Source organism: Balaenoptera physalus (genome assembly GCF_965194825.1).
Source record: "Balaenoptera physalus genome assembly, chromosome: 6".
Lineage (NCBI taxonomy): Eukaryota > Metazoa > Chordata > Mammalia > Artiodactyla > Balaenopteridae > Balaenoptera > Balaenoptera physalus.
Genome location: NC_138885.1, coordinates 7,977,289 through 8,004,613, shown reverse-complemented (window position 1 = coordinate 8,004,613; position 27,325 = coordinate 7,977,289). Strand labels below are relative to the sequence as shown.

Below are 27,325 nucleotides of genomic sequence, written 5' to 3'. Positions count from 1 at the left end.
GCGAACCGTCGGGCAGGAGGACTGGGAAGTGAGCCTGTGCACCCCCTGCCTCTCCTTCTCCCTGAGGAGACGCCCTCCATCAGTGGAGTCACCAGTGCCCGCCCGGCTATCAGGGCTCCTGAGAACGCCAAGGCCCCGCTGTACACACAGACATGCACACCTGGCCCCAGGCATCAAACACAGCTGTGTGCTTCCCCCAGCCAGCGGAAGCCACCAGAGAGAGCTTCAGGCCTCGAGAAGAGGGCAGCCATGGTGAGACTACACCAGGTGGTGAGAAGAACCCTGAGAAAAGGGACTCTGACCGTCTCTCTCAACCTCAAGTGCCTTGTCGGAAAATAAAAAGGACATTAGCGGGCTTCCCTGGTGGCGCGGTGGTTAAGAATCCACCTGACAATGCAGGGGACGCGGGTTCGAGCCCTGGTCCGGGAAGATCCCACATGCCGCTGAGCCACTAAGCCCGCGTGCCACTACTACTGAAGCCCACGTGCCTAGAGCCCGTGCTCCACAACAAGAGAAGCCACTGCAATGAGAGGCCCGCGCACCACAACGAAGAGTAGTCCCCGCTCGCCGCAGCTAGAGAAAGCCCATGCGCAGCAATGAAGACCCAACGCAACCAAGTAATTAATTTATTTATTTATTTATTTAATTTAAAAAAAAAAAAAAAAAGGACATTAGTGCCCACCTTAAGGCTCATGTCTGTAAAACATCTCTGTACCTGGCCCATAGTAGGTACCCAAGTACAGGGGATCCCCTAAAAGACTTTCAGAACAGCCTTCACACAGTTGATGGCTGGACCTGACACAAACCCACCCTCCCAGCCCAGACAGATGGCATCCCAAGATGCCAGACAGAAGTCACGTGCACACACTCTGTACTTGAATGCACGGGCATGCATGTGCACACAGCAGACTCCTATTCATCCTCCAAAACCTTGCTCAGGCGACACCTCCTCTGTGAAGCTGCCCCTGCCCTTTCCCTCCTCCACCCAACTCTGTACCACTTAGGGCCTGTACCAACTCTCCTCATTGCCTGAGTGTCTGCCTCTGGCCTTGCCCAAGCCTGCACAGCCTGAGATCGAGGACAGTGTCCAGCCCTCTCTGTGTCCCCAGTTCCATTACAGGGCTGGGCACAGGGTCGACACACAGCACGTTCTCATCTGAGCTGTGAACTTTGAGGTCAGAGTCTTGACCTTGAACAAAAGAGCTCACCTCTCAGTTTCCTGTTATGCAAAATGAGAGGGTCGTGTATGGAAAGTCCTCAGCCTGACACGCAGAGAGCTCGCCATGAAGGTGGCTGTTAGGATCAGGGTTAGATCTGGCATTCACACGAATTTGAGGCCTGGTCTTGGGTGACGTGTGTTGGCTCCAGTGGGTGCCAGCCCTGCAAAGTCAGTGTGGAAGGCGGTGACCAGCACGGCTCCATGTGACCTCAGGCGAACGGCTTAACTCGCTACACCTCAGTGCCCGCCTCTGACACGGGAGTCACTGTACCCACGGCACCGTCGAGGCTCAGGGCATCGCCCAGCGAGTGTGTGCGGGCCTTGGCCTTGTTTATTGCCCACTGTACCCATCCCACTTTACAGACAAGGGGAGGAGGGCACACAGCCTGGGTCCTCGTCCTCAGGGGGAGCTCCCAGTGCGGGCACTGGGGGAAAAGCAAGCTGGGCACCACCTGCCCCAGGACAGGGACCAGGACAAAATTTGGTGCAGCAAAGTTCCACAGCACCGATGGCTACCTGTGTGCCACCCTCCATAGCTAGGGCTCCTGCCACGCCCCAGACACTGGGGAAGAGGCCTTTCTGACCAGCCTCTGGGGTGCCCAGACCGCACCCGATCACCCTGCCACCTAAGAGCCGCTGGGCCATGCCCGATCTGTCCCCACCCCCACAGAGGCCCCAGGGTGGCTCTGTCCAGCCCTCACCTGGGACACACACAAGCTCAGAGCCCTCTCCTCGCCGAGAGGGGAGCCCCAGCCATGGGCCCTGGGGACAGAGATGCTCCACCCGTTCAACGCCCGGGTAGCAGGCCACGCTACGCTCAGACAACCACTGCGGGCAGCAGGGGGGCTCTGGGTGTCAGGAGGTGCAGGGCCACAGGGGCTCAGGGGATACAGGACCACTGAGTCGGGTCTGGAGAATGAGCTAGGTGAGCAGGGGGCTGGCGGCTGCCCCCTGTCCAGGGCTACGGAGTGGCTCGGGGAGCCCCAGACTCGCCTGTGTCACACCCATCGCACACTCATCACGCATGTCTCCCTTGTAATAAACAAAGGGGAGCCTTTTCGACGGTGCAACAGACGACACCAAGGTCGCAGTTGCTCAGCCCAAGCCCAGTGGTCCAGGAAGCCATATCAGTGCCACCCTAACTGCTCTCACCACATCCTCAGTGCAGCTAGATAGCAGAGGGTGTGGAGAGCTTCGGAAGGCCCGACCCCGGGCAGGGCAGAAAGAGGGGAGCTGGTGGCAGAACGAACCTCCCCGACAGCGTCCATGGGTCAGCCTGTCCGGGCTGGGCTGTGACCCAGGGCCAGTGGTCCCTCCCTGGGTGGGGCAAGAGGCTCACAGGACACGGCTGAGTGCCTCTAAGTACCAGGGCTCAGCGACAGCTTCCTGTGGCCGGGGTGCTGCATGGGAGGGGGGTGCCCCTTCCCCAGCCTCTCTCACGGCCCAGAGGTCTCGTCCAGGCCATCTTGCCAGGCCCCCTCCTCTCCTCCTGGATGGCCAGTGGCCCCAGGGGACAGGCCAGCTGTGCCACACACCCGGCCACCAAACCCAGAAGAACGAAAGGGCCCCCGGGGCCAGTCTCGTTCGAACTAGGGACCAATTATCGCTCCCTGCCCACCGAGCACAGCACTTTACAGACACCACGCGCCCCCTCCTCACAGGTAAGCGTCCTTGGCTCCACGTGACAGGTGGCAGGCAAAGCAGGACGCACAGCCTAGGGCCTCACAGTCAGGAGTGAGCCCAGGGCTGCTCCCAAGCTCCAGACCGGAGGAGGGGCACCCAGCAGACCTGGCCCCGGCAAGCCACCCCAGCCCAGCCAACACAGGGCGGGGAACAAGCGTGCAGGCACTCACCCCTCGGCTGACCCCAGGGGCCCCGCTTGGACCCCTCTCTCCTCCCAGAGCCTGGCCCGCCCCCTGCATGTGTGGCACATACACCCACATCTGAACATGTAGCATAGGGCTGGCGAGAAAAGCCCAGCCCAGGGGCCCAGGACGGAAGCCCTGGTCCCCAGGCTCTGGACCAGGATAGAAAAGCCCTTCTAGAGACCAGCAGAGATGGAGACCTCCTCCCGCCTCCCCCAGCACCCGGAGCCTTCAGGCTCACACACATAGAGGGGCGTTCAGCTCCCCCGGGCACCCACCACCCAGCCGCTGAGACCCCAGCGGGCCTTCACCTTCCTCATCATCTCCTCCGGCACCTCCACGGCCAAGGCCTCGATTGAGGTTGGTCACGGAATGAGCTGCGCCCGGGGGGCTGGGCGTCACCACTGCACTTCCTCCTCCGGGCAGGGCCTGCAGTCAGGGGACCACAGCGACAGGATGTACGTCCTTGCAGCCTCACAGAGGCTCCCGGGCAGGCAGGGGCACACAGACAGACAGGCAGATGGGCAGGTGGAAGGCCAGGCTTTCCCAGGGGTCACACAGCAGGGACCCATTCAGATGGAGACAAGCCAAGAGGCAAAAACGAAGAGGTGGCCATCAGAATTGGGCCAAAGGCCACCTGGTGGCTGGAGCCAGCCCCTCCCAGGATATTCTGCCCCAGCTTTCCACGGCCTCAGGGTCTCTGGCTCATTCCCCGACACCCTGGGGTGACCCCGACTCCTGCCGGCCTGCTCCATCCTCTGTCCCAAACAGTGGGATGGGCCGGCTTCATGGTCCTCGAGCCCGGATGCTGCCCGGGCCCCCCTGGCCCCCTGTGATGGGCGCCTGTCCCCACACTCCTCCCAACCCTCTAGTAACCTAGGAGCCAGGTGGGCAGGGCCTCAGCAGAGCAAGGAGGGAGCGGGGAAAGGTAAGCCCCAGCCCACCAGGCACAGCCACATTGCATAGGCCCCCTCCTGACTTCTAGTTTGAAATATAAACCACTTAAACGGCAAAACAAGTTGAAAGAAGAGTACAACAGACTGCCATCTGCCCTTCCCCCAACTCACCAATTGTTACCACAGGCCACAATTTTTCTCTCTCTCTATTGAAACAGTTTAGTTCGTTTGTTTGTATGTTAGCCCAACCACTGGAAAGTAGGCTGCAAACATCATGACCCTGTACCCTCAGTCCTTCACCCCTAAGGACGTCGGCACATTTCCAAGAATAAGAATGTTCTCCTAAATCCCCATGGTACCATAGCACCCCCGATGTTAACTCTTTACTTATTACTATTACCCAATATACGTCCATATACAAACATGCCTAGTTGTCCCCCAAATCTCCCTTAGGTCTGGGTTATTTGTTTTTTGATCTGGGATTCAAACACAGTTCATAGTTCACACATTGCTTTTTTTTTTTAATTGAAGTATAGTTGATTTACCGTGTTGTGTTAATTTCTGCCCTACAGCAAAGTGATTCAGTTATACATATGTATATTTTTTCATATTCTTTTCCATTATGGTTTATCGCAGACGATTGAATATAGTTCCCCGTGCTATACAGTAGGACCTTGTTTATCCCTCCTTTATATAACAGTTTGCATCTGCTAATCCCAAACTCCCAATCCATCCCTCCCCCTCTCCACCCTGGCAACCACAAGTCTGTTCTCTGTGTCTGTGAGTCTGTTTCTGTTTCGTAGATATGCTCATTTGTGTCATATTTAGATTCCACATATAAGTGATATCTCTTTCTGACTTCCTTCACTTAGTACACACTTTGCTTCTTATTGTCATGTCTCCTGTCTCCTTTAGTCTAAAATATTCCCCCACATACCTATTCACTGTACATATTTGTTTCTCTTTCATGATATTGACATTTTTTTTTATTGGCGTACAGTTGATTTACAATGTTGTGTTAGTTTCAGGTGTACAGCAAAGTGATTCAGTTATATATATATATATATATATATATATATATATATTTCTATTCTTCTTCAGATCATTTTCCCTTATAGGTTATTACAAAATACTGAGTATGGTTCCCTGTGCCACACATTTTTTAAGAGTACAAAGCAGTCCCAAGGAGCATGCCCTACACCCCAGACTCATTTCCTCATGATTAAGTCCAGGTTAAACGTTGTTTTGGCAAGCATACTACAGAGGTAACGTGTCCTTCAACAGCATCACCTCAGGATGCCCCCCGCTTCCGGTGCTGAGCTTGACCACTTGGTCGGGCAGTGTTTGCCAGACCTCTGTTGTAGAGATGACTTGTCTCTAGATAATTAACTAGTCATGACTTGTCTCTAGATAATTAACTAGTCATCTGAAAGGCGATACATCGCCACTGTGTGACGGTCCACGGCCAATAACTTTTTACCCGATGCCTTTATATCCATTTAATACTTTACTACTCAAAGTGGGGTCCGCGGACCAGCCGCATCACAGCCCTTTGGGAGCCTGGCAGAAATACAGAATTTCAGGCTCCACCCCAGACCTGCTGGATTTGACGATGCATTTTAACAAGTCCCCTAGTGCTCTGTGTGCACATTAAAGTCTGAGAAGCTCTGTGCCTCTCCTCTTTGCCTGAACCAACAACTGTTATCGCGGGCTTCTATCACCTCCTCTATATTACCTGGCGTGCTATAAAGAAGTCCTTCCCCTGGTCGTGCCTTTATGGGGATATTGTTATGGACTCTTGCCTCCGTTTTGCATTCAGTGTGCTATAGTCTATTACCATCATTATTCTTTTTGATGCTCAAACTGTCCTAAATTCGGCCAGTGGGAGCCTGTGGACACGCCTCCACTAGCCTTTGAGCACTTCCTTGCTTCCTGACCCTAGAGATGCTCCAGGCTTAGCGGGTCCCTGCCCCGGCCCTAGAATCAGCCATTCCTCCAAGAAGCCCAGGTTCCCTTTAGGGGGGAGGTGTGCTCACTGCTCCCGGATGTCCTGTTCCTAGGTCTTTCTTTTCATCTTTATGCCAGGCTTAGAGCTATGTATTCTCACCGCCACTTTAGAGATGAGAAAAGGAAGGAATTTGGCCGCAGGGCAGAGAAGGAGCAGAGCCAGGACTCCGTGGCTGAGCAAGTGTGGCCCAGATCTCGTCTGCTGTGGAAAGTGAGCTAGACTCAAGGCCCTGCAGCTGCCCACTGGGTCCTTGCCTGCCGAGGCCGAGACCACACCACCCGGTGACTGAGCCCTGGGGATGCAGAGGCGATGGGCTCCTCCGACAGTCGACCCTAGCCCAGGGATGCCCTGCTGGCCTGGCCGAACCCTTCTTGGCACTGTGCGGCCGTCTGGGCCCCTTGGGCCTCTTCTTCCAGTGGGCCTTGGCACCCCCATTTCATGAATGAGAATGAGACAGCCTGGGACCTGGGACCCTTTGCTGCAATGCTTGCACCTGGACACACCTCTCCACAAGGAACAAAATATGAAGAAACTATATGGGACTAAAAACAAAATATGAAGAAACTATATGGGACTAAAAATAACTGTGTGCATGCACAGTTGGGGCAAAATTATGGACAAAAGATACAAAGAGACCAAAAAGCGCAGCTGCCACTTTTGAAGAGCCCGGAGCAAAAGCAGGGGGTCGGGAGCAAAAGCAGGGTCCTGCGCATGCCCCCTGCACTCAGCACCACCTGAGGTGGGCAGACCACCTCAGCCACCCCTCCCTCCGACCCCTGGACACACCCCTACCCTCACCCCATATTAGGAACAAGCTCTCCCCCCTCAGGAAGCAAGTGAGCAAGGGAACCTGTTGTGTGTTCTCGCTCCCACCAGCTGCAGCGGGGGGGGCCCGTAAAGCCTTGCCTGAATTTCTTGTCTGGCCCCTAGTCAGTTTCTATTGCTTGCGGAAGGCCAAGAACCCCGGCCGGTATCAAGGAGACTGTGGGCCGGCCAGGACTGGACCCAGGGCTCCTGATTCCTGGGTCCTTTTCCCCGCTGCCGCTCCTGGGCTGTGGCCCCTGCCCCCCGCTGGCTGGTGACTACACCGGGGCTGTCTCTCCCGCCGAGGGCCCGTGAACTCACTCACGCAGACGCATCAGGCACCTCTGCCTCCAGAACCACAGCGCTCACGCCCAAGGCTGGCGATCTGCTGGCCAGTGTGACACGGCTACAGCCCCAGAGCGGCCGCTGCACCCTGGCGTCGGGTGGGCACCAGGCAGAGAGCGGCTAGAATGAGGGGTCTGGCCTCCCTGGCCCGGCTGTGGCCGGCCGTGGTGGGGAGCAGCTCAGGCTCCTGCCTGGGAGCAGAGCCCAGGGCCCGGAAAGCCAGTCCAGAACGCAGGGCTTCCAGAACGCATGGCAAGGGGCCCTCCAACAGCACTCCTCAGCCCTCCTGCGGTGCCGGGCTGGCCACACATCAGGCTCAGCCTGACGACTTCCCCAGAGGGAGATGATTTTTTAAGAAAGATAAATGTTAAAACGCCAGCCTTGGGCAAGAGCCAGGAACAGCATTCCAACCCCAGCAGGCAAGAATGCCCCCCAACGCAGGCCCGTGTGCACACTTGCGTGTCTGCGTGCTGGTGCTCGCCCACGTGTCTGCACACAGCCCCACACACGCTCCCTGACACGGCTCCTGCCCCGGCCCTTCAGTCGCCTCCAGACACAGCAGGAAGGTGGCAGGAACCACATGGAGGCCACAGAGCCATGCAAGAAGCAGAGCGGAGGCCAGGAGACAGTGTGAAAGAAGAATCCGGAATGCAGAAGGGAGCTGGGGAGAAAACCAGAGAAAGGGAAAGCAACAGTCTCCCAGCGGGGGCAAGCCAGGCTCCAGGCCCAGGAAGGGCCATCTCTGAGCCGGCGGGTCTCAGGCAGGAGAGGGGGTCCCAACTCCAGCTCCCTCTCCCCAGCCCAGCACACACGCAGGGCTGCCCCCAAGAGACAGCCTCCTTCCCTGGTTCCTCTGTGCCCCCATCCTTGCTCGGCACCTCCGTCTCCCCAAGCTGGCTGGAGGAGGTGACAGGAGAGGCTGCCACCCGCCTTCCTTTCAGGGGAAGTCTGTGAGCTCAGCTCACACTCCAGGGGGGTACCCCTCACCATGGGATGTCATCTCTCAGCCATGCACCCGCCCAGCCAAGCTCCCCATGGACTGCATCTGCCCCTCCTTCGAAGCTCCACAGACATCATAGTGCAAGGCATGACCCCAGGGAGCCCGGGCCAAGGACCCACCTTCAGGGGCCCCACCCCTGACACTGCCTTACAGGTGGGCTCATACCACCAGGACATCCCAAGGTGTGACTGTTGGTCCCATGTTACAGATGAAGAAACAGGCTCAGAGAGGTCACTCAGCTAATGAGTGGCAGAGCCAGGACCCCGAACCTGATGGATTTCAAAACCCAAACCCAACTTGTGATTCTTTTTTTTTTTTTTTTTTCTTTCGGCCTTACCGCTGGGCTGGCAGGATCTTAGTTCCCCAACCAGTGATTGAACCCCGGGCCCTCAGGGCAGTGAAAGCTCGGAGTCCTAACCACTGCACCGCCAGGGAAATCCCTCAACTTGTGATCCTTAAACAGGGATACAGAGCCGCCTGGGGGTAACAGGAAGCGTGTCTGTTTACTGCAAAAGATTCCTGCTCCACCTTGCTGCGTTCCAAAGATTTAACTGGTAAAGAAACCACTTTTGTGACATAAGCGGCACAGACTGTGTATTAGAATGCAAAGTTTGCAAACATTTTTGCAATGAAATACGAAACTAGAAAACATTTCCAGGTTCCCCTCCCAGCCCTCCCTGAAGCTTCAGGGCCTCACCCCACTTGGTGATCTATTTCTTTTCACAAGCCCTCATGTTCTGGAAGTCGCTATCCCCTGACACCAGTCCACAGAGACTCAACATCCTTTCCTGTGGGCCCTGGTAAGAACGGCTGACCGACTAAGGAAGCCAACGGGCCTTTCTTGGGAAACTGTCACTCTAAAATTATCTCCTTCCTCTTTTAGTGATTCTTCCTTTCCTTTAGAAATACTGGCGAGAGTGAAAAGTGATGTCTGGTTTTCTTTTTTTACGTCCTTAACTGGTACACAAACACTTGGCCGCCACGTATGTCAGACCCACAACAGCACCTTGAAATACGACAGTCTGATCGAAACCAGCTTACTTACTTACTTACTCCCAGGTAAGGAGTTTCCAGATGATTCCAGCCAAGAAACCCTGCCCTCCTCTCCTTTCTCCCCTCCCCTCCCAGGAAGCCTGAAATTCCAGCCTGTTCAGCAGATAAGCCAGTGGCCAGAAGCCAGAGCAGGGCCACCCAGACCCCCGAGGAAGCTAGGGTGGGCTGCGGTGGGTGGAGGAGGCTGGAACAGCCCAGAACAGAGCACCGGGGAGCAGAGGCAGCTGGGGCCGAAGCTGGGATGGGGAAGGGGTTGGGGGGTGCTGGGAGGGGCTGGGCTGGACCGGTGTGGGGGAGGCAGCCACAGATCAGATGCAGCCGCTAATCCAAAGGCGTCCCGAGAGCCTTACAAGCATTCGCTAAATCCCATGAGAGGGAGGTATTCAGATGAGGAAACTTGAGGCCTGGGACTTCCCTGGCGGTCCAGTGGTTAGGGCTCCAATGCAGGGGACCCGGGTTCCATCCCTGGTCGGGGAACTAAGATCCCCCATGCCATGCGGCGTGGCCAAAAAAAAAAAAAAAAGGTATTATACATAACTATCAGGCAGTAATATAAAAATATGTTGTAGAAAGAAAAAAAAAAAACACACAAAAACTTGAGGCCTAATGCCTCTGGTCTCAGGGCTAAGTAAACAGGAGCTAGAATCTGAACCTGGCCATTGGTTCCCAAACAAAATGGCTCTAAAGGAGCCCCTATCCATATGGGAGGAATTGGGAGGGGGTCAGCCCACATGGGGTGCCCTGGAGCCCCAAGGGGGCACAGGAGGGGGCCTAGGCTTGGTCGTGACTGGCTCCCCTCCCCTCAGGAACCACCCGCCAGTCTGAGCCCATTCCTGGGTGTCCACAGAACCAGAACCAGAAGCAGGCCTCCATGTGGGTAGGAGGGCTTCGGGAAGGGCCAGGACCACCCAGAGGGGAAGGCCACTCCCTTCCACAATCAAGCATCACCCAACTGTCCAGACCTCCCCCTCTAGCCCTCACCCTACCCAGCCCCCCCCTCCAGTGGAAGAAAGGGACTTTTCACCAGCTTCTCGGGGTGGGCCCAAGTTGCTCCCTCCTCAGGGACCCCCACGTGTTTTTGGCCCTCACAGCTCGGATGCAATGGAGGAGTCACCGCCCCTGGACTCGGGGATTTGGCCCCTGGGTTGTATGGGCTGGGACTGGAGCTGAGGCTTGGCTCATCTGGGATGCCCTCCCCCAGCCTGGAAGGCTGTGCTCTACAGGGAGCAGAGCAAGGCCCCCCACCCTGGAAGGGCCGGTGCTCCAAGGGGGAGGCATGTCCGATGGCGATGGAAGTCTCTGAACAAACACACAGCAGGGCACGGAGAGGGCGGGGCTCAGGGACATGACCTCTGTGACCTGATGAAGGAGCGAGACCACACCATGCAGAGGGCACAGCAAGTGCAAAGGCCCTGGGGTGGGAAGAGCAGGCCAGAGTGTGAAAGAGGGCAAGAGGGCAGGCGTAGGAGGAAGATGCCCTGCAACACAGGTGCCGAGCCCTTCACATGGAAGGAAGTACTATTATTATCCCCACTTTGCAGATGTGGAAACTGAGGCACTGCCTTAAAAACTCCCCAGGCTCACACAGCCAGCCAGCAGGGTGCTTAGGATCCAAACCCCGAGCCTGGCTCCAGAGGCTAGACACTCCAACCACTGCACAAAATGCCTTGGCAGCCAGGGCCAGGCCACAGGGCTTTGAAACTCCAGCGGGGAGCAGGAGGCTCTGGAGAGCTGTGATCTGACCCACAGTTTTAAAAACCCCAGGCTGCTGTGTGGGAACAGACTGCAGAGCAGGTTGGAGCAGGGAGCCCACTTGCGTGACTACAGTGACCCAGGTGAGAGGCAACGATGGTTTAGGGCCAAGACAGGAAATGGCGAGAAGTGGTCAAGGATGGGGTGACAGGGAGAAACCCGAGGGGGACGCCAGGTTTGAGCAACAAGAGGGAAGGAACCTGAATCACCCGAGGTGGGGACACCTGGGGGTCACAGTGAGTCTGAGGTCCCCAGCGGTGTCGGGAAGGCAGGTAGGAACAGCCAGGACCCCGGTGCAGCCAGGACAGGCCCCATCCTTGGGTTCCCGTTGCTCCCCCTACCCACCCACCTGCCCCCTCAGTGCCTCCCACCCCTGGCCAACAGCTCAGGGTGGCGACCAGCTCCGTGTCTGGTCTGGACAGCAGCTGAGAGAAGGGAAGGGAAGGAGGAGCGCTTCCGGCTCTGGATGCCTTCTGATGGGGGGAAGCCAGGGGGCCAGGGCTCACCTTCCTGAGCCCTGAGCCCCATCAGCAAACCCAGCCAAGACTTCAAGGGGGTATAAGGATGAAGTGGGGCTGTGTAGCTGAGAGGGCCCAGCACAGAACAGTGGCTGGCTTCCCCCTGTCCCTTTACCCCTGTGTTGACCTGGGATTCCTCCCACCCAAGCCAGAAAGCTCTAGCAGCCGCTCCCACCTCGTTCCCTCACCTCCACCCCACCCCGGCCCACACATCCTTTTCCTGAGCCTGGTGCCTGGCGCCCCAAGCACCTGCTCCCTGTGACTCACTCGGACTTACACACAGCATTGCACAGCAGCCAGCCCACCTCCCGCTCTGGTCCCACCTCCCTCAGCAGCCTCCTCCCCCTGGCTCTGCAGGGACCCAGCCAGCCCCACCACCATTACCCTGACCCCTGGTAAAAGGGTAAACTGGTAAAGGCCCCCTGGAGCCCAAACAGCGGCTCAAAGTACTGGCCTGTGACGACCCACGAGCAGCCCCGATGGGCCTTGCTATCTGACATCCCAGCGCTGAGCCCAGGGTGCCGCCCACTCTATAGAGGGGTCAGGGAGGGCGCCCAGCCACAAGGTCACCCGCCGGCCACTTGCATCCGTGCCGGGTGGGGCCAGCGGAGGCCGCGCACAGCCCCGCCCTGCGCCCAGCCCTCCACACCACCTGTTCAGAGACGTCAGCACCACCCGCCCCCAGCCACCGCCGGCCCACCTGTCCCCTCCATGCGAGTGTGGGTGCTATTCTCAGCCCCAGGCGCCACAACGCCGGCCATCAGCAGAGGGGTGGAATCTGCCCCTCCAGCCCAGCCCCCTCCCACCAGCCCCTCATCAGCTGCTTGCTGGGCTCCCTGGGGGAACAGCCTGTGTGCAGAAGCAGCAAAGCGTGAGCCCAGCCCCCAACTCAGCAGAGCACAGACCCAGAGCCAGGCCAGGGGAGGTGAAGGTCTCGCCTCCACCCACCTGCCTGGGCCAAGCAAAGGTCTGACTGGGGCAGGACCACGGCCACCTCCACGATATTCATCAGGAAACCACTTCCCTACTGACGCCAGGCCAAGCCGGCCCTTCACATCACCTCCTCCAGGCAGCCTTCCCTGACCCCCACCCCAGGCACAAGGCCTCACTTATTCCCCTGAATGCCCTCGGCCCTTTGCCTATGCCTGTTTGGCCTAAATGTGCAACCAGGCTATTCATTCATTTTACCACTCGGAATCCTCCATGACCACATCTGTGAACCTGGAACTATTAAAAGAGTACCTAAAGGACATAAGACATGTGGTATTTTTTCCCAACATGTTAGTGCTTTTATTTTGATTATTGTTGTTATTTTTGTCACTCAAAGGAGTTGATGCCCAGAGTCAGCTTTAAATAGCTCCACCCAGGCCTGCCAAGTGCAGACACATGCCCTGCCCACGACACAGCACGGGGGAGGGCCGGCCCCCTCCCCCCTCCCCCCACCTCTCCCCACCCTGGCCCTGTGGTCCCTCCCAGGCCCTCGGCTGCCCGGGAGCTGTCCTAAGGGCTCCCCTAACTCAGCCCTGGCCTGATTCCAAGTTGCCACTACCTGTGAGGACACCCCACTTTGCAGATGCAGAATCAAAGGCTGGGGACTCACTGGTACAGGGCCCCAGAGCAGAACAGGGCCCAGGGCCAGGGCCACTGCTTTCCACTAGAGCAGGGGCTGGGGGAAGGCTGCGAGGGGGCTGGGAGGGGCTGGAAGGGAGCATAGTCAGAGCAAGGGCGAAGACCAGGGTGCGGGAAACAAGAGGGGCCCAGAGTGGGAGTCCGGTGGTGGCCCCGCCCCTGGCAGAGGCGCTGACTATCAGGGGACAAGAGGGGCTTTCCCAGGCTCCCTCCTGCTAACCGTGCACCACCGGTCTTGGGCTGGGACGGGGTAGAGAAGTACGGTGGGCAGGGAGGGGCCTGAGGGGGAGGCACTGGTCCTCCCAGCCCAGCAGATGCAGGAAATGAGCACACGGTGGACAGGAGGTGGGGCCTCCCCCTCCCAGCCCGGAGACCACAGGGGACGATGCAGGGGCCGCCAGAGCTCTGGGCAGGTCACCCCCCAGGGTCCCACCTCTACCCTCAAAGGTAAGGACCCGGTGAGCGCAAAAGGCCCCTCCATCTCTGGCTTCCCAGGGTTGGGGCAGAGCATCAGCCCTGGAGTCTACCTTGCTAAGGAGGTCTTCAGGGTCTGACCCACATCCCTCCCCGAGAAGAGCTGAGGCAGTGTGGACACGGAGGGGTAGCAGAGACTCCCCACACCCACCCACAGCAGAGGGCCCTGGCCCCCAGGAATCACAGCCAGTGCCAGCTCACCGTCTGGGCCCACTGCGGAGCTTGCTCACACCCACCTGTCCCTTTCCTGCCCCAGGGCCCGCTTTCCCAGGAGAAACACAGTCCAACAGCAAGGGACAGCTGAGCTGCCAGAGTTACCCATTTCTTTTTTAAAAAAACACAAAATCACAGCAATGTGCCAAAGGAGGAGAGCAGAAAAAAGCAGTGCAGGGCCTGGCCTGGGGTGGACGCCCAGCCCCAGACCCCGGGAGGTCGGCTCCTGGCCAGCCCACGCTACAGCTCTGGACACTTCTGGAGCACCTAAAAGCTGGAAGGGACTCCTGTTGCTGACAGGGAGAGGGAGTAGGGGTGGGGGGAGGCCTAAAAGTGGTGGGAAGGGGGTCCGCGGGGTCACATGGCCCCTGCCGGGCCCTCGCTGGGCAACACCTTCCCCTTCCTTCCTCCCCCGAGGCCTCACCATCTGGATCCCAAGCTGAGCCTGGATGGCTCCACCACTGCTGGGCCAAGGCTGGCCCGGACTTGGGCAGGATGGCCCAACTGGACGCACACGGAGGGCATGGGCACAGCTGAACACCCCACGCCCGCCAAGGCGCCTCAGTACCCCCACCCCACCCGAGAGCTGGAACCCCAACCTTCAGTGTCCTCGGGTGTGAAATGGAGACACCTCTTCCCCCATTAAATCCTCACACACGGGGAAACCGAGGTTCAGAGGGGACAGGTAACTTGTCCAAGGTCAAGGGCTTGAGAGGAGCAGGGCTGGGATTTGAACATGGGCCTTCCACCTGCCACGCTGTATAAGATGCTCCGAGAAGCCTTTTCCATCCCTCGTGCACGGGAGCCTCACACCCCAACTCAGCGTTAAGTGCCTACTATGTGCGGGTGTCAGGATCACACATTCACAGCGGGACCAGCCTCCACCACTGAAGACTTGGGTCTAGCAGGGAGGACGGTCACCCCATTGTGTGGCGGAGCAAATCGAAATAAGAAGGGTTGAGTAACTGCCCCAAGTCCCCAGTAGAGGGGAGGGGAGCAGGAGCGCGGATCCTGGGTCTCCGGTGTGCTGACAGCCCTTGGCTCCCCCATCCCCACCACGTGGCTCCGGAGAGCACTAGCTGGTTGCAGGATGTGGGTGTGGCCTCTCCTGGTCTCTCACCTCCGCCCACAGCGCACACAGTGGGACAGGGTCACGGACTCAGAGCTGGGACGCAGGCATCAGGTTCTGTCCTGCTGCTGACCATGGGTTTCCCACGGTGCTGACTCAGCTCTCCCAGGCGGCCCTGCAGCCCTGCACCCACGCCTCGGGGCAGCTTCCTCAGTGCAGTTCCAGGATGGCCCCTACCTGGTCCACCAGACCCAGGACAGCGCCGCCCCCGAGGCCCACAGGAAGGGCCCAGGACCCTCCTTGGCTGTGGCCCCTGCCAGGCCCATGGTCCCCTCCACCAGGAGGCCTGGGCTGGTCAACTTGGGGAAGGTGGTGACATTCCAGCCCAGGCAGACCCACTTCCAGAACAGACTGCTCCGCTGAGTCTTTGGCGGGGACACACACACACACACACACACACACACACTAAGCTTATAAACTAGCTCCTGGCTTAGTTTATATTTCAAACAACAGTATTTTCATCCTGTCCCAGGTTCAGCAAATGCACCCAATTAATCGTGGATTCTATTTCTCCGTTTAGATCAAGACTCCACTTGTATTCCTGGCCATTAACTCCTCCTCAAGTCTCCCCTCCCCTCCCCCGATATGGGATTCCCCTCCCTCCCCAACTCTGTTTTCAATCTGCACCCAGGTCTGTCTCTCCCTGAGGCTCCCCCTGGGAGTCAGGTCAGGACAGTTCCTTACACATCCGACCCTGACCTTCGGGGGTCCCGTGATTCCTGCATGAAGCCAGGTTCCCCCACCTGCCTGGTGGAGTCATGGCAGATCCCAGGGGCCATGTGGAAAGTCCCAAGGTGGCTCTGCAGGGTCACCTTCTCCTCTAGCAGGCCAGCCGCCCTCCCCCATACATACCACACACACACCCCTCCCCAGGTGTTCGCCCCACAAAGGCAGCCCCCACCCACTGATTTTTAATGGAAAACATTTCAGCATTCACATTTGCACTACAATAATCTCTTCCAAGCATCCTCCAACCACCCTCTCCCCGCTCAGGGATGGGGGGTGGCAGCTCCCAGGAAAGGCCAACCTGGGGCCAAGTCCAAGACTGGGAGGGAGGAAATCCCAGGGCTTCCCTGAGCTCCAGTGTTCTCATCTGCCAAGTGGAACCATAATCCAGTCCCGCCAACCTCATAGGTCACTGAGAGGAACAAATGAAAAACAGCAGGTGGGAGGGTTCTCAGTAAACCACAAAATGCCACGGAGATGCCAACCCTGACCTCCCCTCCGGAATCATCCAGACCCAGCTGGACCCAGCAGAACTCAGCTCCACCATTATCACTTACAGGAGTCCTGGAGTTCACCTTCCCTCACTGGGAGGGGCATCTCATGCTTCCCAGTTCCTAGGTGGGCAACTGAGGCTCGGCGGCCGAGCCAGTTCAACCCACATCTCTCAAGCCCCGGCTCTTCCTGCTATGCATTGGGTTCCTCGAATGAATGAATGAATGAATGAATGATGGGAGAGCCTCACCTATGTCCCCAGGGCCCTCCCCTCATCAGGCCCCTCAACCCAGCCCACCTGGAACCGTATGCCCTCCCCCCACCCATTCAATCAAGCTCCGGCTCAGGGGGGCTCTGGCTTCCCTCCTGGGGGAGGCGACACCACCCCCACCCACCCCGATTTAGTGTTTTCAGCCTATACAGGAAAAAAAGGAAACAAAAATGCACTGCAGTTCAATTTCAAGAATCTGGTCATCCGAACACAAAAGCCAGAATGGTTCCTACCTCTGGGTTCCCAGGGGTTCCCCAAGACGCTCCCTGGAACAGAAGCTGTGTGTCCTCCCTCCCCAGGCACTGATCGCATCACTTCCTCCAGCACCACCAGGCACTGGGCACTGGTCATGTTCACTTCCTCCTGGACCCTCTCCACAAGCCCATTCCCGTTTAGAGAGGAGGAACTAGGGGCTCAGAGAGGGCATGACTTGCCCAGGACCCCAGAGCGGGTGGGTGGTCACTGGGGTCCTGCTCCCTTCTCTCTGTCCAGGTCTGTCTTTCTCCCACACTCACCCCAACCTCCTTCTTCCCCTTCCCTTGTTCAATCTCTCTTTGACTCTTGCCCACCTGCCAGGGGTCCGGGGCCCAGCTCAGCACCCTTGTCCGCTCCATCACCCACATCTGGCCCCGAGATAGGTGTTAACAGGCTGGAGGACACGTCTTCAGAGAGGTGATGCCGTCTCAGAGCAGAGAAGTAGGGGCGGCCACAGGGGGCCGGGGTGGGAGCAGCAGGGAGACCCCTCGGCCCAGCTTTCCCCGGGCCAGGTCTGTCCTCAGGGCCCAGCGACGGGACCCGGCTCGCCAGGGCTCCAGCATGGTGGTCGCAGTGCTGGGGAGAGGCCAAGGTGACCAAAAGGTCCAAAGAAAGTAGCAGCAGCTGTCGGAAAAAGGGCTGGCAGGGCGCTCCCGTCACCCCAGCCGCCTTCCGGCCCCACGGCCTCTGCAAAGCTCCTCAAGCTCAGGCCTGGGTGGAGACCCGGACCCCTCACCAGCCAGCCGCTGGCCCTGAGCCTCATCCACAAAACGTTACCTTACCGTCGTCCACTCCTCACCCTGCAGTCTGCACTCCGAGCCAGCGTCCCCACCAGCTGGCATGACCCCTCGTCCTCTGAGGACCCTCCCCGGCTCTGATCCAAGACCTAGGGGACCCCCACTTGGCCATCTGGTCTGGCCTCAAAGGGCGGAGCACGCTGGGGTGCCTTGAACAGGGGGGAGCTGACCCACTGACCCCCTCCCAGCTGTCCAGCTCGACAGGCTTAGCAGTGTCATCCCCTCCGCAGTGTCACCTTGTGGCCTCAAAACAGAGAGAAGCAGGTTTGCACGCACCGGGAGGAGGTACCGGATGTACAGCAGCCTTTCCAGGAAGGCTGTGACCCCAGCCCTGACGGAGTGGACTCCAGGATGGCAGCCCTGCCCCAGACCCCCCGTACCTTCCTGGGCACAGCTGGAGTCTAACCTGACCCAGGTCACTCCCTCAAGAGGGGATGCCACTTCCTCCAAGCAGTCTTCCCTGACTGCTCAGGCCTGATGGGAGGCTCCTCAGGACCCCAGTGTCCTTCCCCTCACCTCCCCCCAGTGCTGTGATGGGCACTGGGTGTGGGGCTGGGAGCTCCTGGAGGGCAGGGGCCAGTTCTTCTCCTCCCAGTGCCCTCAGACCTCAGCCCTCTGGCCCACAATGGGCAGGCCATGAAGGAGAGAATGACAAGGGGAAGAGGAGCTAATTCAGCGCCAGAAATCCAGGCATCTAAAGCGAGGAGCCAGCTCGAATGTCCCTACAAAGGTGCCCCGGGGGCTCCAGGATGGGGGGTCTTGCAGGGGCTCTGAGGGCCTGAGAGCCCCAGCTCCACCAGCAGTGACAACAGTGACAAGTCCCTCCCCCCAGCACTGCAGTGGCTGCTGCCAGCTGCCGCCCACTCACTCCCAGCCCCTGGGGCTCAGCCCCCGCCTTACTGCGGCCCTTGCACTGCAGAGGCAGAGATGTCTGCAAGCTCGCCCCCTGTCCACAGAGCAGGGACAGCAGCAGAGACCCAGCCGGTCACCCCAGGCTTGGGCACAGCATGGGGGGGACGGGGCACAAATGCCCACTCCCAGGGGCACCATGGACAGGTCTCAGTACCGATGCCCACCCCGAGGCTCCAAACCCACCCTCCACCAGTGCTGTGGCCCCAATCCCACCCCATCTGCCGTGGCACTGGGACCTGGGGTCAGGGACTGGGGCTGAAGGTGAGGTCCAGGAGGCAGAGGGAAGCGGCCCAGCCGAGAGCAAGCCCAAGTGGGTCTGAGGGCAGCAGTGAGTCTCAGGTCTAGCAAATCACACAGACCCCCAGGTCAGGGATCCCTGGCACCCCGGTCACCTCAAAGCTTTCTCAGGGCGGAAGAGGACCCCTGCAGACGGCCCAGGCCAACCCGTCTTTGGCATTTGGCCTGAAGCCAAGGAGGGCTCCCCAGCAGGGCCCCAGCCCACTCCTGAGAACTCGAGTGTCTGGGCCCAAGCACTGCAGCCCCAGGCTCAGGGTAGCACCATCACAGCCCTGAGACATTTTACTGCCGGAGAAGGTTCTAAGCAGCGATGCAGGGGGTCCCTCGGAATGGCCTGTGCCAGGGCCAGATGCGACCCCTGCACCTGACCCCAAGACCTGGGCTCTGATGCCTCCTGTGCTCTCTGGGGGCCTGAAATCCTGCAGCCACGTCGCCCTTCCCCCTCCCACCCTACACCCTGAACCCAGGGCCTCCCAGGCCTCTGCCAGCCGTCAGCCTGCCTCTACCTGCCTGAAGAATCCAAGCATCCAGTCAGCAAGGAAGCACTGAGCACCTACTGTGTGCAGAGCTGGGGGCACCACAGCGACTGCAGCAGGCAGGACCCACCCTTGTGGAGCAGATATTCTAGGGGGCTTGCCCCAGGCCACCACGGGCCTGCTTCAAGCCTGGGCCCAGGAGAGCAGCCAACAACACCCCAGCTCCAGGCGGCCAGTCCACAGGGTGGGCAGCGAACTGCCCCAGGGCACTGGGCTCCAGACTTTTAGATCCCACACCAGGAAAATCTTCCCAGTGTGTGCATGCATGTGTGTGCGTGTGTGTTTTGCGGGGCGGGGGGGTGCGGTCAGCATTATGACTATTTCCTCCCCAAAAACATTAAGAAACTACCAGAATTACCATCATTTCATAAAAGAAACACTGTTGCAACAATCTGAACAAAAGTAGATACAATCTCAGGATAAAGGGTGTTCCTTTATATTGAGTAAAGCGGATGCAGCTTTCATATTTGGGAAAACACACACACATCACCTCATTTGTCCTCACTTGCAGGTAGGAACTCCTGTCCCTAGACTTGCCTCAGGAAACCCCAGGCTGTCCCCTCACCCCAGGGCCCACCAAGCACCCCCAAAACAGAAAGGCCACATCCCAAAGTATAAGCTTAGACCCCACGTGGGGACCCAGGGGCAGACAAGCAGCCCCAGATCTAATTTAATGGGGGAGAAGGTCTTGGGACCAAAATCTGTCAAATGACACCCCTCTCCCCCAGACAGGCCTTCCCTCCTGGATAGAGATCTGCATCTTATTTGCATGATCTGGGCCTTCCCCCTGGCCTGAGGGCCTAGTCACCAAGGGAGAGGTAGCACCCCAGACAGTGGACCAGGACAGCCCATGGGCAAGTCACACCACTGCTCTGAGCCTCACTTTCTTCATCTGCTGAATGGGTATCATAATGACCTTCCCTGCTTGCAGTGAGGATGAGAATTTTCACCAAGCACCTGGCACTCAGCAGGTGTGCAACAAACCAGGTTATTTTTAAGTTAATATTTGACAAAGGCTTCCCTTGGGACAGGAAGAGCCTGCCTTTCTCTTCTCAATTCCCCAGCCCTGACCCCTGCCAGCCCTTGGCACTAAGCCAGCTTCACTGCCCGGTCCAGAACCATGTGGCCTCTTTGGGAGGTGGCAGCCTCTTTGGGGAGGCCCCAGGAGCCCCAGATGCCAGCCAGGTCCCACGAGGTATGCCCCATCCCCGGCACAAGAACCACCAGCCCTGCCCTTCACTTGTGTCCATTTAATCCACACAGCATTCTCTGTGGCTCTCACCACTGACTTCAGGTGAGGAAACTGAGGCTCAGAGAGGTCAGTGTGACCTGCCCAAGAGTAGTAATGTGTGGGAAGAGATTCAAACCCAGCTCCCTAGAGAGTGGTCGCCACTACCCTGAGTTGCTGCTTGATGTGAAAATCTTGTAAGTGGTCCTCCCCGGGCTGGGCCATCTTTGGTGTCTCCCTCCTCCTCTTTTATTGGCCCCTCTCACCTCCCCTTACATCCTGGGTGAGAACCCCCGCCCACAAAGCAGCCCTGGCCTGCACTGTCAGTGCCATTCAGCTCTGGTGTCCTTTTCTTTGCATTTTTAATCCCAAAAGGAGACTTGCCAAAAAAGGAGCTTTAGTGACTTCCCTGGTGGTCCAGTGGTTAAGACTCCATGCTTCCAATGCAGGGGGCGCGGGTTCGATCCCTGGTCAGGGAGCTAAGATCCCGCATGCCACGCAAAAAAAAAAAAAAGGAGCTTTAGAAAACCACATAGCAGGGTGACATCAAACAGGAAGGCATCATCCCCCAGACGCCCTCTCACCTGGAGCCAGAAGCTTCGGCTCAGCCTCTCCCCAAACCAATCCCTTGCACCATGTGAGCGCCCGGCCCCGGAATGCTCAGGAAAGGCTGATCTGAGCCATCACATTCCACTGAGGAAAAGCTGCCCTGCTCTTGGATCTACCTGCCACCAGACTTTTCGTTTCTTGAGTGTCTCCCCCAACGAGACGTCAGTTCCAGGCAGGCAGGGGCTTGGTTTTGTTCAGCCCTACAGAACCAAGATGGTGCCCAGCACACAGTGGGTTTTTCAAGTAAATGAAGAAGCAAACCCCGTGATCACTTTACGGATGGCCAGAGTGAAGCCCAGAGAGGGGGGAACACTTACCCAGGGCCACCGGATTTACGTGCAGATGAGTCCAGTTCCCGCCCCAACCCCGGAACCGTGCAATTCCCTCCCCCCGCCACACGCCGCTCCTCTGCACACACACACACAGACACGCACACAAACACACATGCACACATACCACCCTGGGTTGGGACAACATTACAAACCCTGATCCGTCAAGGGCTCAGCAGGGATTAGCTGTCTGCAGAGGCCTGTAATGGACACTCCAGGGAGAAGGGCTGGGACAAGGGCCTGGCGGGGAGGGAGGTCTCTGGGTCATCGTGCAGCTCTGCCCACTAAGCACTTGCTGTGTGATGGGCAACTGTCCGAGGCCCTACTCTCCACAACGGGCGTGTGAAGGGGAACGAGTATTACCCCCACTTCACAAATGAAGAAACTGGGCTCAGGAGGGTCCTGCCATCTGCCCAAGGTCCTGGCTGGTCAGGGGAACCCAGGATCCCCACCTGTTGCCTGCCGAGCCCATGCCCGGGCTCTGTCTCTGACACGCCCCTGGGTAGGACCCAGGGATTCTAGAACCTCATGGAAAAAGCCCAGGCAAGGCCGGGCTAAGGCAGAAGGGGGGACAGAAGCACAACTTGGAGAGGGGCGAGCTGGGCGGAGATCGCCTCATCCAGGGGCAAGGGCTTGGGCAATGCCAGAGAGCGAAGGTGAGAAGGGGACACGGCGAGGTCATCTGCGAAGAAGGAGGGTGAAGAGTTGAGGCCTCAGCCGCTCTGAGCGTCCACAGGATCCACAGATCCCACTGGCATTCAAGACTTGCTCACATCCAACCCAAATCTACGGCCCAGCCAGCCCTCTCCGCTCCCGACACACCCCACCCTTTCCCTGGGTGACCAGCGGCTCACTCCCCCACTCCACACGCACCCTGACCCACAGCTGTCCCCCCCACACCCCGGGAACACATCCTCCAGGCCCCAGACAGCCCAGTGAGCCGACCTGGGCAAAACAGCCCCTGCCTGGGCCCTGCCACAAGCCAGCAGACTCGATGGAGCGGGGCCTCAGCTCACGCCTGGGGCCCAGCCCCCTCCCAGCCCGCCGGGGCCCAGGAAGTCTGGAGGTCACGCTTGCAACTTCCCCACACCCACAGGCCTCAGCCAAACGTCCACGGAGCCCCCAGAAACACCCCACCCAGAGATGACGCCTAGCTCTGGAGCCTTCTCTCCAGCGCTGGCAAGATGAACCATCTACATAAATAACTCAGGTTCAGGGAGAAGCTGATCCGAGCCTGGAGAGGTGCAGAAACGCTTGTGTAAGATCAGAGGAAAGAGACACAGCGCAGGGAGGTACAGAGTGACGGAGGCAAAGCCAACATGGGAGGGGACGAGAGAGAGGACACTCAGGGGCAAGAGAGACACCCCGACGGGAAGGACAGTGGAAAGTCGGGGCGGAGGAGAGCCACTGCTGACCGGGGCCCGGGGCCTCAGAGGCCGTCCAGCAGACCCGGCGGGCTCCCTGCCCCCTGCCCTCTGTGTGGCGTGGCTACTCTCAAGGCCGCTGTGAGCATAAGAACTGGTTGCAAAGGCCTGGCTCCCACTGAGGAGGCCTCCATGGCTACGGCACGGGAGACCCTGACCACCCAGATGAGCATGGCCCCATCACGGCCATGTGTCAGGGTCCCATAAATAACTGCCACCGCACCTTCCCTCTAGGGAGCATCTGCTGTGACACGCCAGTGCTATTCCGTCCACGGACAGCCCCAGGCCCTGCCCCTCGGAGCCAGGCCTCCCCACTCCCAGCAGCGCCGGGCCAGTGCGGGGGGTGGGGGGGGCGCAGACAGGGGGCAGAGCCTCCTCCCCTGCGCCCTCCGTGGGCCCGGCTCCACCAGCACAGGCCGGCCTCTCTCACGCACACCCCACGAGGACTTCTGGGCAGTGGACCTCGGGGCAAGCAGGCCAGAGCATACACCCACCTCACCTGTCCCTTCTCCCCAACCATCCCATCACCCCAGGGACCCAGCCCACCAAGCCCTAATCTTCTCTGTCATCTGACCCAGGCTCCACCCCAACTTGGCTCTGCCCAGCCACCTACTGAGGCCCAAAAATGGACAGAGTCATTTATAGAGGATCCGACAAGCCAAACGCGACGGGAAGATGACCTCATGGTACCCGGGTCCGAACTCCAGGCACATGCTCTGCACCCGAGCACCCTGGGGGCAGCTGGGGGCTGGGAGGTGAGCGGTGACAGTGCCATGCTGGGCTGACGGACCCCGGGGAGCCCTCCGCTGTGGTCTCACGCCCTCCTCACACCAGGGCCAGAGGCCTCAGGACCTTACGACAGTAAGCTCCACGCCGGCCAGAGCCACGTGCACCCTGCTCCCCGCAGCACCCCGCTCCCCGCAGCACCCCGGGCTCAGCCCAGGCCCAGGCACACAGCACAGGTCCAGGCGGGATTCGCTGAATGAGGGAAGGCCAAGGAGCACACACGGGACAAATCAGCCCACCCAGAGCCTGCGTCAGGGCTCCCAAGCCAAGCCCCCAAACGCCCTTGTTTTTTCATAACAGTCACTCTGCACCTGCTGGGGCCAGGTGAATGCTGGGTGCCCACACGGATCTGCCCAACCCCCAGGGAGCACCGAGACCAGTGGTGGATGCTGCTGGGTCAATGGGCAATGCCAGGGCCCGGGGGGAGTCACTGAGCTGGGGGACAGGAGAGCTGGCTCCACAGGGACCAGCGGGCAAGCTTTCCCACACCTCACCGTCCCCCTCTGAATCCTGGTGGACGTCTGGTGGCAGAGAGGACATGGGGGGAAATCGAGGGTGAGGAAAAGAAGAGGAGAGATGGGGGCCCTTCTTCCTATGCAGATACAACCTAGGCCCTCCACCCAAGCTCCCGCTTGTCCCTGCTCAGGAAATACCCTGCCGTGGCAACAGGGCCACTGGAATTGCCCCTTTACTCATAGATTTGACCAAGGCGAGGTGGGGCCAGGGGCTGGGTACCTATGAGACCACTGCGAGTTAGACGTGGTCCTGAGGGCCACCTGAAGATGCCGAGGAGATAGCCAGGTCAGCGGCACCCAGGCTGCAACGCAGACTCTGAGCCTCCGGAGGGCAGAGGGGAGAGACTGGTGTGGGTCAAGTCATCGGGCTTCCTGGGAGGGGGCTGCAGCGGGGCCAACAGGGGAGGCTGCTTTCGCAGACTCGGCCAGGATGCCCGTGGTGCTGCTCTGGCTTCTGCTGGGGAGGACCTCCCAACCAGAGCCCCCGGGGAAGAGAGCAGCAACAGCGCTAAGCAACTCCAGTCCCACGAGGCCCAGGCTCGGGCAGGGCCAGCCCTTGGCCAAGGCCAGCATCCACAGCTGACCAGCTGTCAACCAACTGCCCATGGCCACAGAACAGAGGCTAAGGAGGGAGGGGGGCAGCTCAGTGGGGTCAATGATGACCTCTCGCCACATACACGGAGGGGATACAGCCCATGCCTACTGCCCCTTTAATTACTGAAAGATGCTGCTGCAGAAACAAGGCAAGTAGGGCAAAGGGGACACAGCCAGAGCAAAGGGGAGCCGGGGAGAACTAGGGACGTCACTGGATTGGGGGCAGGGAAACTGCCTCAGCCTTTCCTAGGCTTCCCATTCATCTTCCTCAGCCCCTCAGGGGCAGGAAGCAGGCTTAGACCCAGAGCTGCCTGCTCCAGGCACCTAAATGGATTACCCAGCCGTGGGAGGGGAGGTGCGGGGAGCAAGTGCTGAGGCATCTGCCCCTCCCCTCCCCCCAACCTGGGCGACTGAAGCCTTCCCAGCCCCCAGCCAGCTATCTGTGGTACTCTAATCCCTCGTCCCGCCCAGGGGAGGGGAGGAGAACAGCTGGGACAGGCCAGATCTGGAGTCTGGCTGAGGGCCCTTCCCTCTACGCAACCCACCCACCTCCTGAGCCCGGGACCACGAGGATGAGCGGCAGGACTCGGAGGGAAGCGCGGGGGAAGCTCCAGAGGCCGCCGCCGCTCTCACCCCGACCCCCACCCCCTCCCCCACTGTCACGTGGCTGCATCCTTAGGGAGCCCGCAGGTCTCAGCTGCACAAGTCATTGTTTATAAACAGCCACAAGCCTGGCGGGGGAAGGCCGGCCGGTCTCCGGGATCGGGCGGCAGAGGGGACAGACCCGGCCAGGGGAGCACTGGGGGTCCACCCTGGCAGCAGCACTGATTCTGCAATCTCAGATTTCAGAGTTGCAGTCGGCAGGGGAAGTGGCGTCAGCAGCTGGCGTGATCCAATTCAATAAACCAGAGGCGGCTAGGGATAGCAAGCCGGGCGGGCGCGGACCCCTGCCCCCCAATCCTGCGTTTCCTGCACAGTCCGAGGGCCACGGGAAGCCCCGGCTGCAAACAGTGGCTCTCCGCGCCGAGGGGTCGGGTTTCCTGCGGGGCCCTCCACACCCCCGGCGGCTTGCCGTCCCTCCTCCGGGCCGGCTCCCCACCCCGGCCGCGGGCTCCCAAAGCCAGAGCCGCCACCCTCTCCCCCCCGCGGCCGGAAACACGAAGCCCCTGCTCCGGCGAGGGCACCTCCGGCGGGGTGCGCAGCTCTCTGCTCCCCGGGAGCCGGGCCGGAGCTTCCAGGCCGCAGGCACCTCTCGGGAAAGGAAACCTGACCCCTCCCTCGGCCCACGGGGACAGAAGGTGGAGCGGCGGGTGGAGAGGAGGGAACGGCGGGCGCAGGAAGCGCTCAGAGGCCTGGAGTCGGCGCGCAGGCACCCGCGAGCGGAGGGGCAGCCTCGGGATTCCCGGAACTAAGCGACCCTGGGGACAAGGGGCAGACCCCCCTCTCGCCCCAGCGCCGGCCCCGCCCGCAGGGCCCAAGTGGTCCCGGAGGGCTAGGGGCGCCACCTCGCCTCCCAGCCTCCCGGCCTCGGCCTCCAGGGCGGGGTTAGCCTGGACCTCGCGCCCGGAGAAGAGCGGGGCCGCCGCTCCTCTGCAGAGGTGCCGCGAAGATACAAAGCGGCGGGGGTGGGGGTGGGGGGGTGAAGGGACAGCTGCGCCCTCTCCTGCCCCACGCCGGGGGTGAGAGGAGACGGAGGACGCGGACGGCAGAGGGCACCCAGAGCGCCGGGGGGCGCAGCCTGTGGACCCCCGAAGGCCCTCGGCAGCGCTCGTCTGGAGGTGACAGCGCCCGGCCCGGGGTCAGGACCAGCCCCCGGCGCGGGGGTGGGGGACAGGTGTCCGGACGGCGCGGCTGCAGGGGCTCCGGCTCGCTCACCTTCTCCTGCGCGCGAGTGAGCTTCTTCTGCACGTTGCTGGCGATCTTCCCCGCTGTCACCCCCTTGCTGCCCATCTCAGCCATTGCGGCTCAGGCTTGCCCGGTGGCTGGCGCCGATCTACCCAGCCCCCAGCCCCGGCCCCCGGCCGCGCGTCCGGCCCGGGCTCCCGCTCCACGCCGCGCACTAGATCGCCGAGCCGACTGGCGGAGGCGGAGCGTGCGCCCGGCAAGCGAGCTAGCGAGCGACGCGGGGACCGTGGGAGGGACGGACGGGCGGAGGGAGGGGGAGGGAGGGGGAGGGAGGAGGGGCCGGGCCTCTGGCGGCGGTCAGCGCCCCCCGCCCGCCCCCTCCGGACAAGACACGGCCTTTTAAAGGGCCACCCGGGCGCCGGAACCGCTCGGCCGGCGAGGAGGGAGCGGCGCCCACCATCGCCGCGGCTGAGGTGGCGAGCGGGACTCCCGGGACCCTCCGATGACACCGCCCCGGGGCTGGGACGAACACGACAGGCCTGGGTCCGGCGCCGCCGCGGGCCGTCTTTCCTTTCCGCAGCCCCGGAAAGGAGGCCAGATGGAGGAGAAGGGTGCTTTCAAAAATCAAAGATAAAGTGTGTGGCGATCGGGGAGCCCGGGCTGGAGCGCGCAGCCCAGCCGGAGCCGCCTCTCCTTCCCGGGGGCTCACCTCTGGCCCCCTCTCTCGACGCTCGGCCTCCTCCTGGCCTCTAGGTTCACCCTTCTCGACCTGGGTTCTCAGGGCGCCACCTGTGAACTGTCCCC

At 60.1% G+C, this 27,325-nt stretch overlaps 1 protein-coding gene across 19 annotated transcripts in view; it reads right to left on the bottom strand.

Annotated features, from left to right (window-relative positions):
• BIN1 (bridging integrator 1) overlaps positions 1 to 26,778 on the bottom strand; it is a 58,723-nt gene extending 31,945 nt beyond the window's left edge. For 4 of the 19 annotated variants that reach the window (XM_082465880.1, XM_082465881.1, XM_082465878.1 and 1 more), the window contains exon 1: positions 26,552 to 26,772. In XM_082465880.1, the coding sequence (XP_082322006.1) occupies positions 26,552 to 26,635 (84 nt within the window). In that variant the 5' untranslated portion in view covers positions 26,636 to 26,772. Of the gene's footprint in view, positions 1 to 26,551 lie in introns of all 19 variants that reach the window. The other 15 variants (XM_082465885.1, XM_082465890.1, XM_082465893.1 and 12 more) reach the window with 9 other exon arrangements.
• Positions 26,779 to 27,325: the final 547 nt, after the last annotated feature.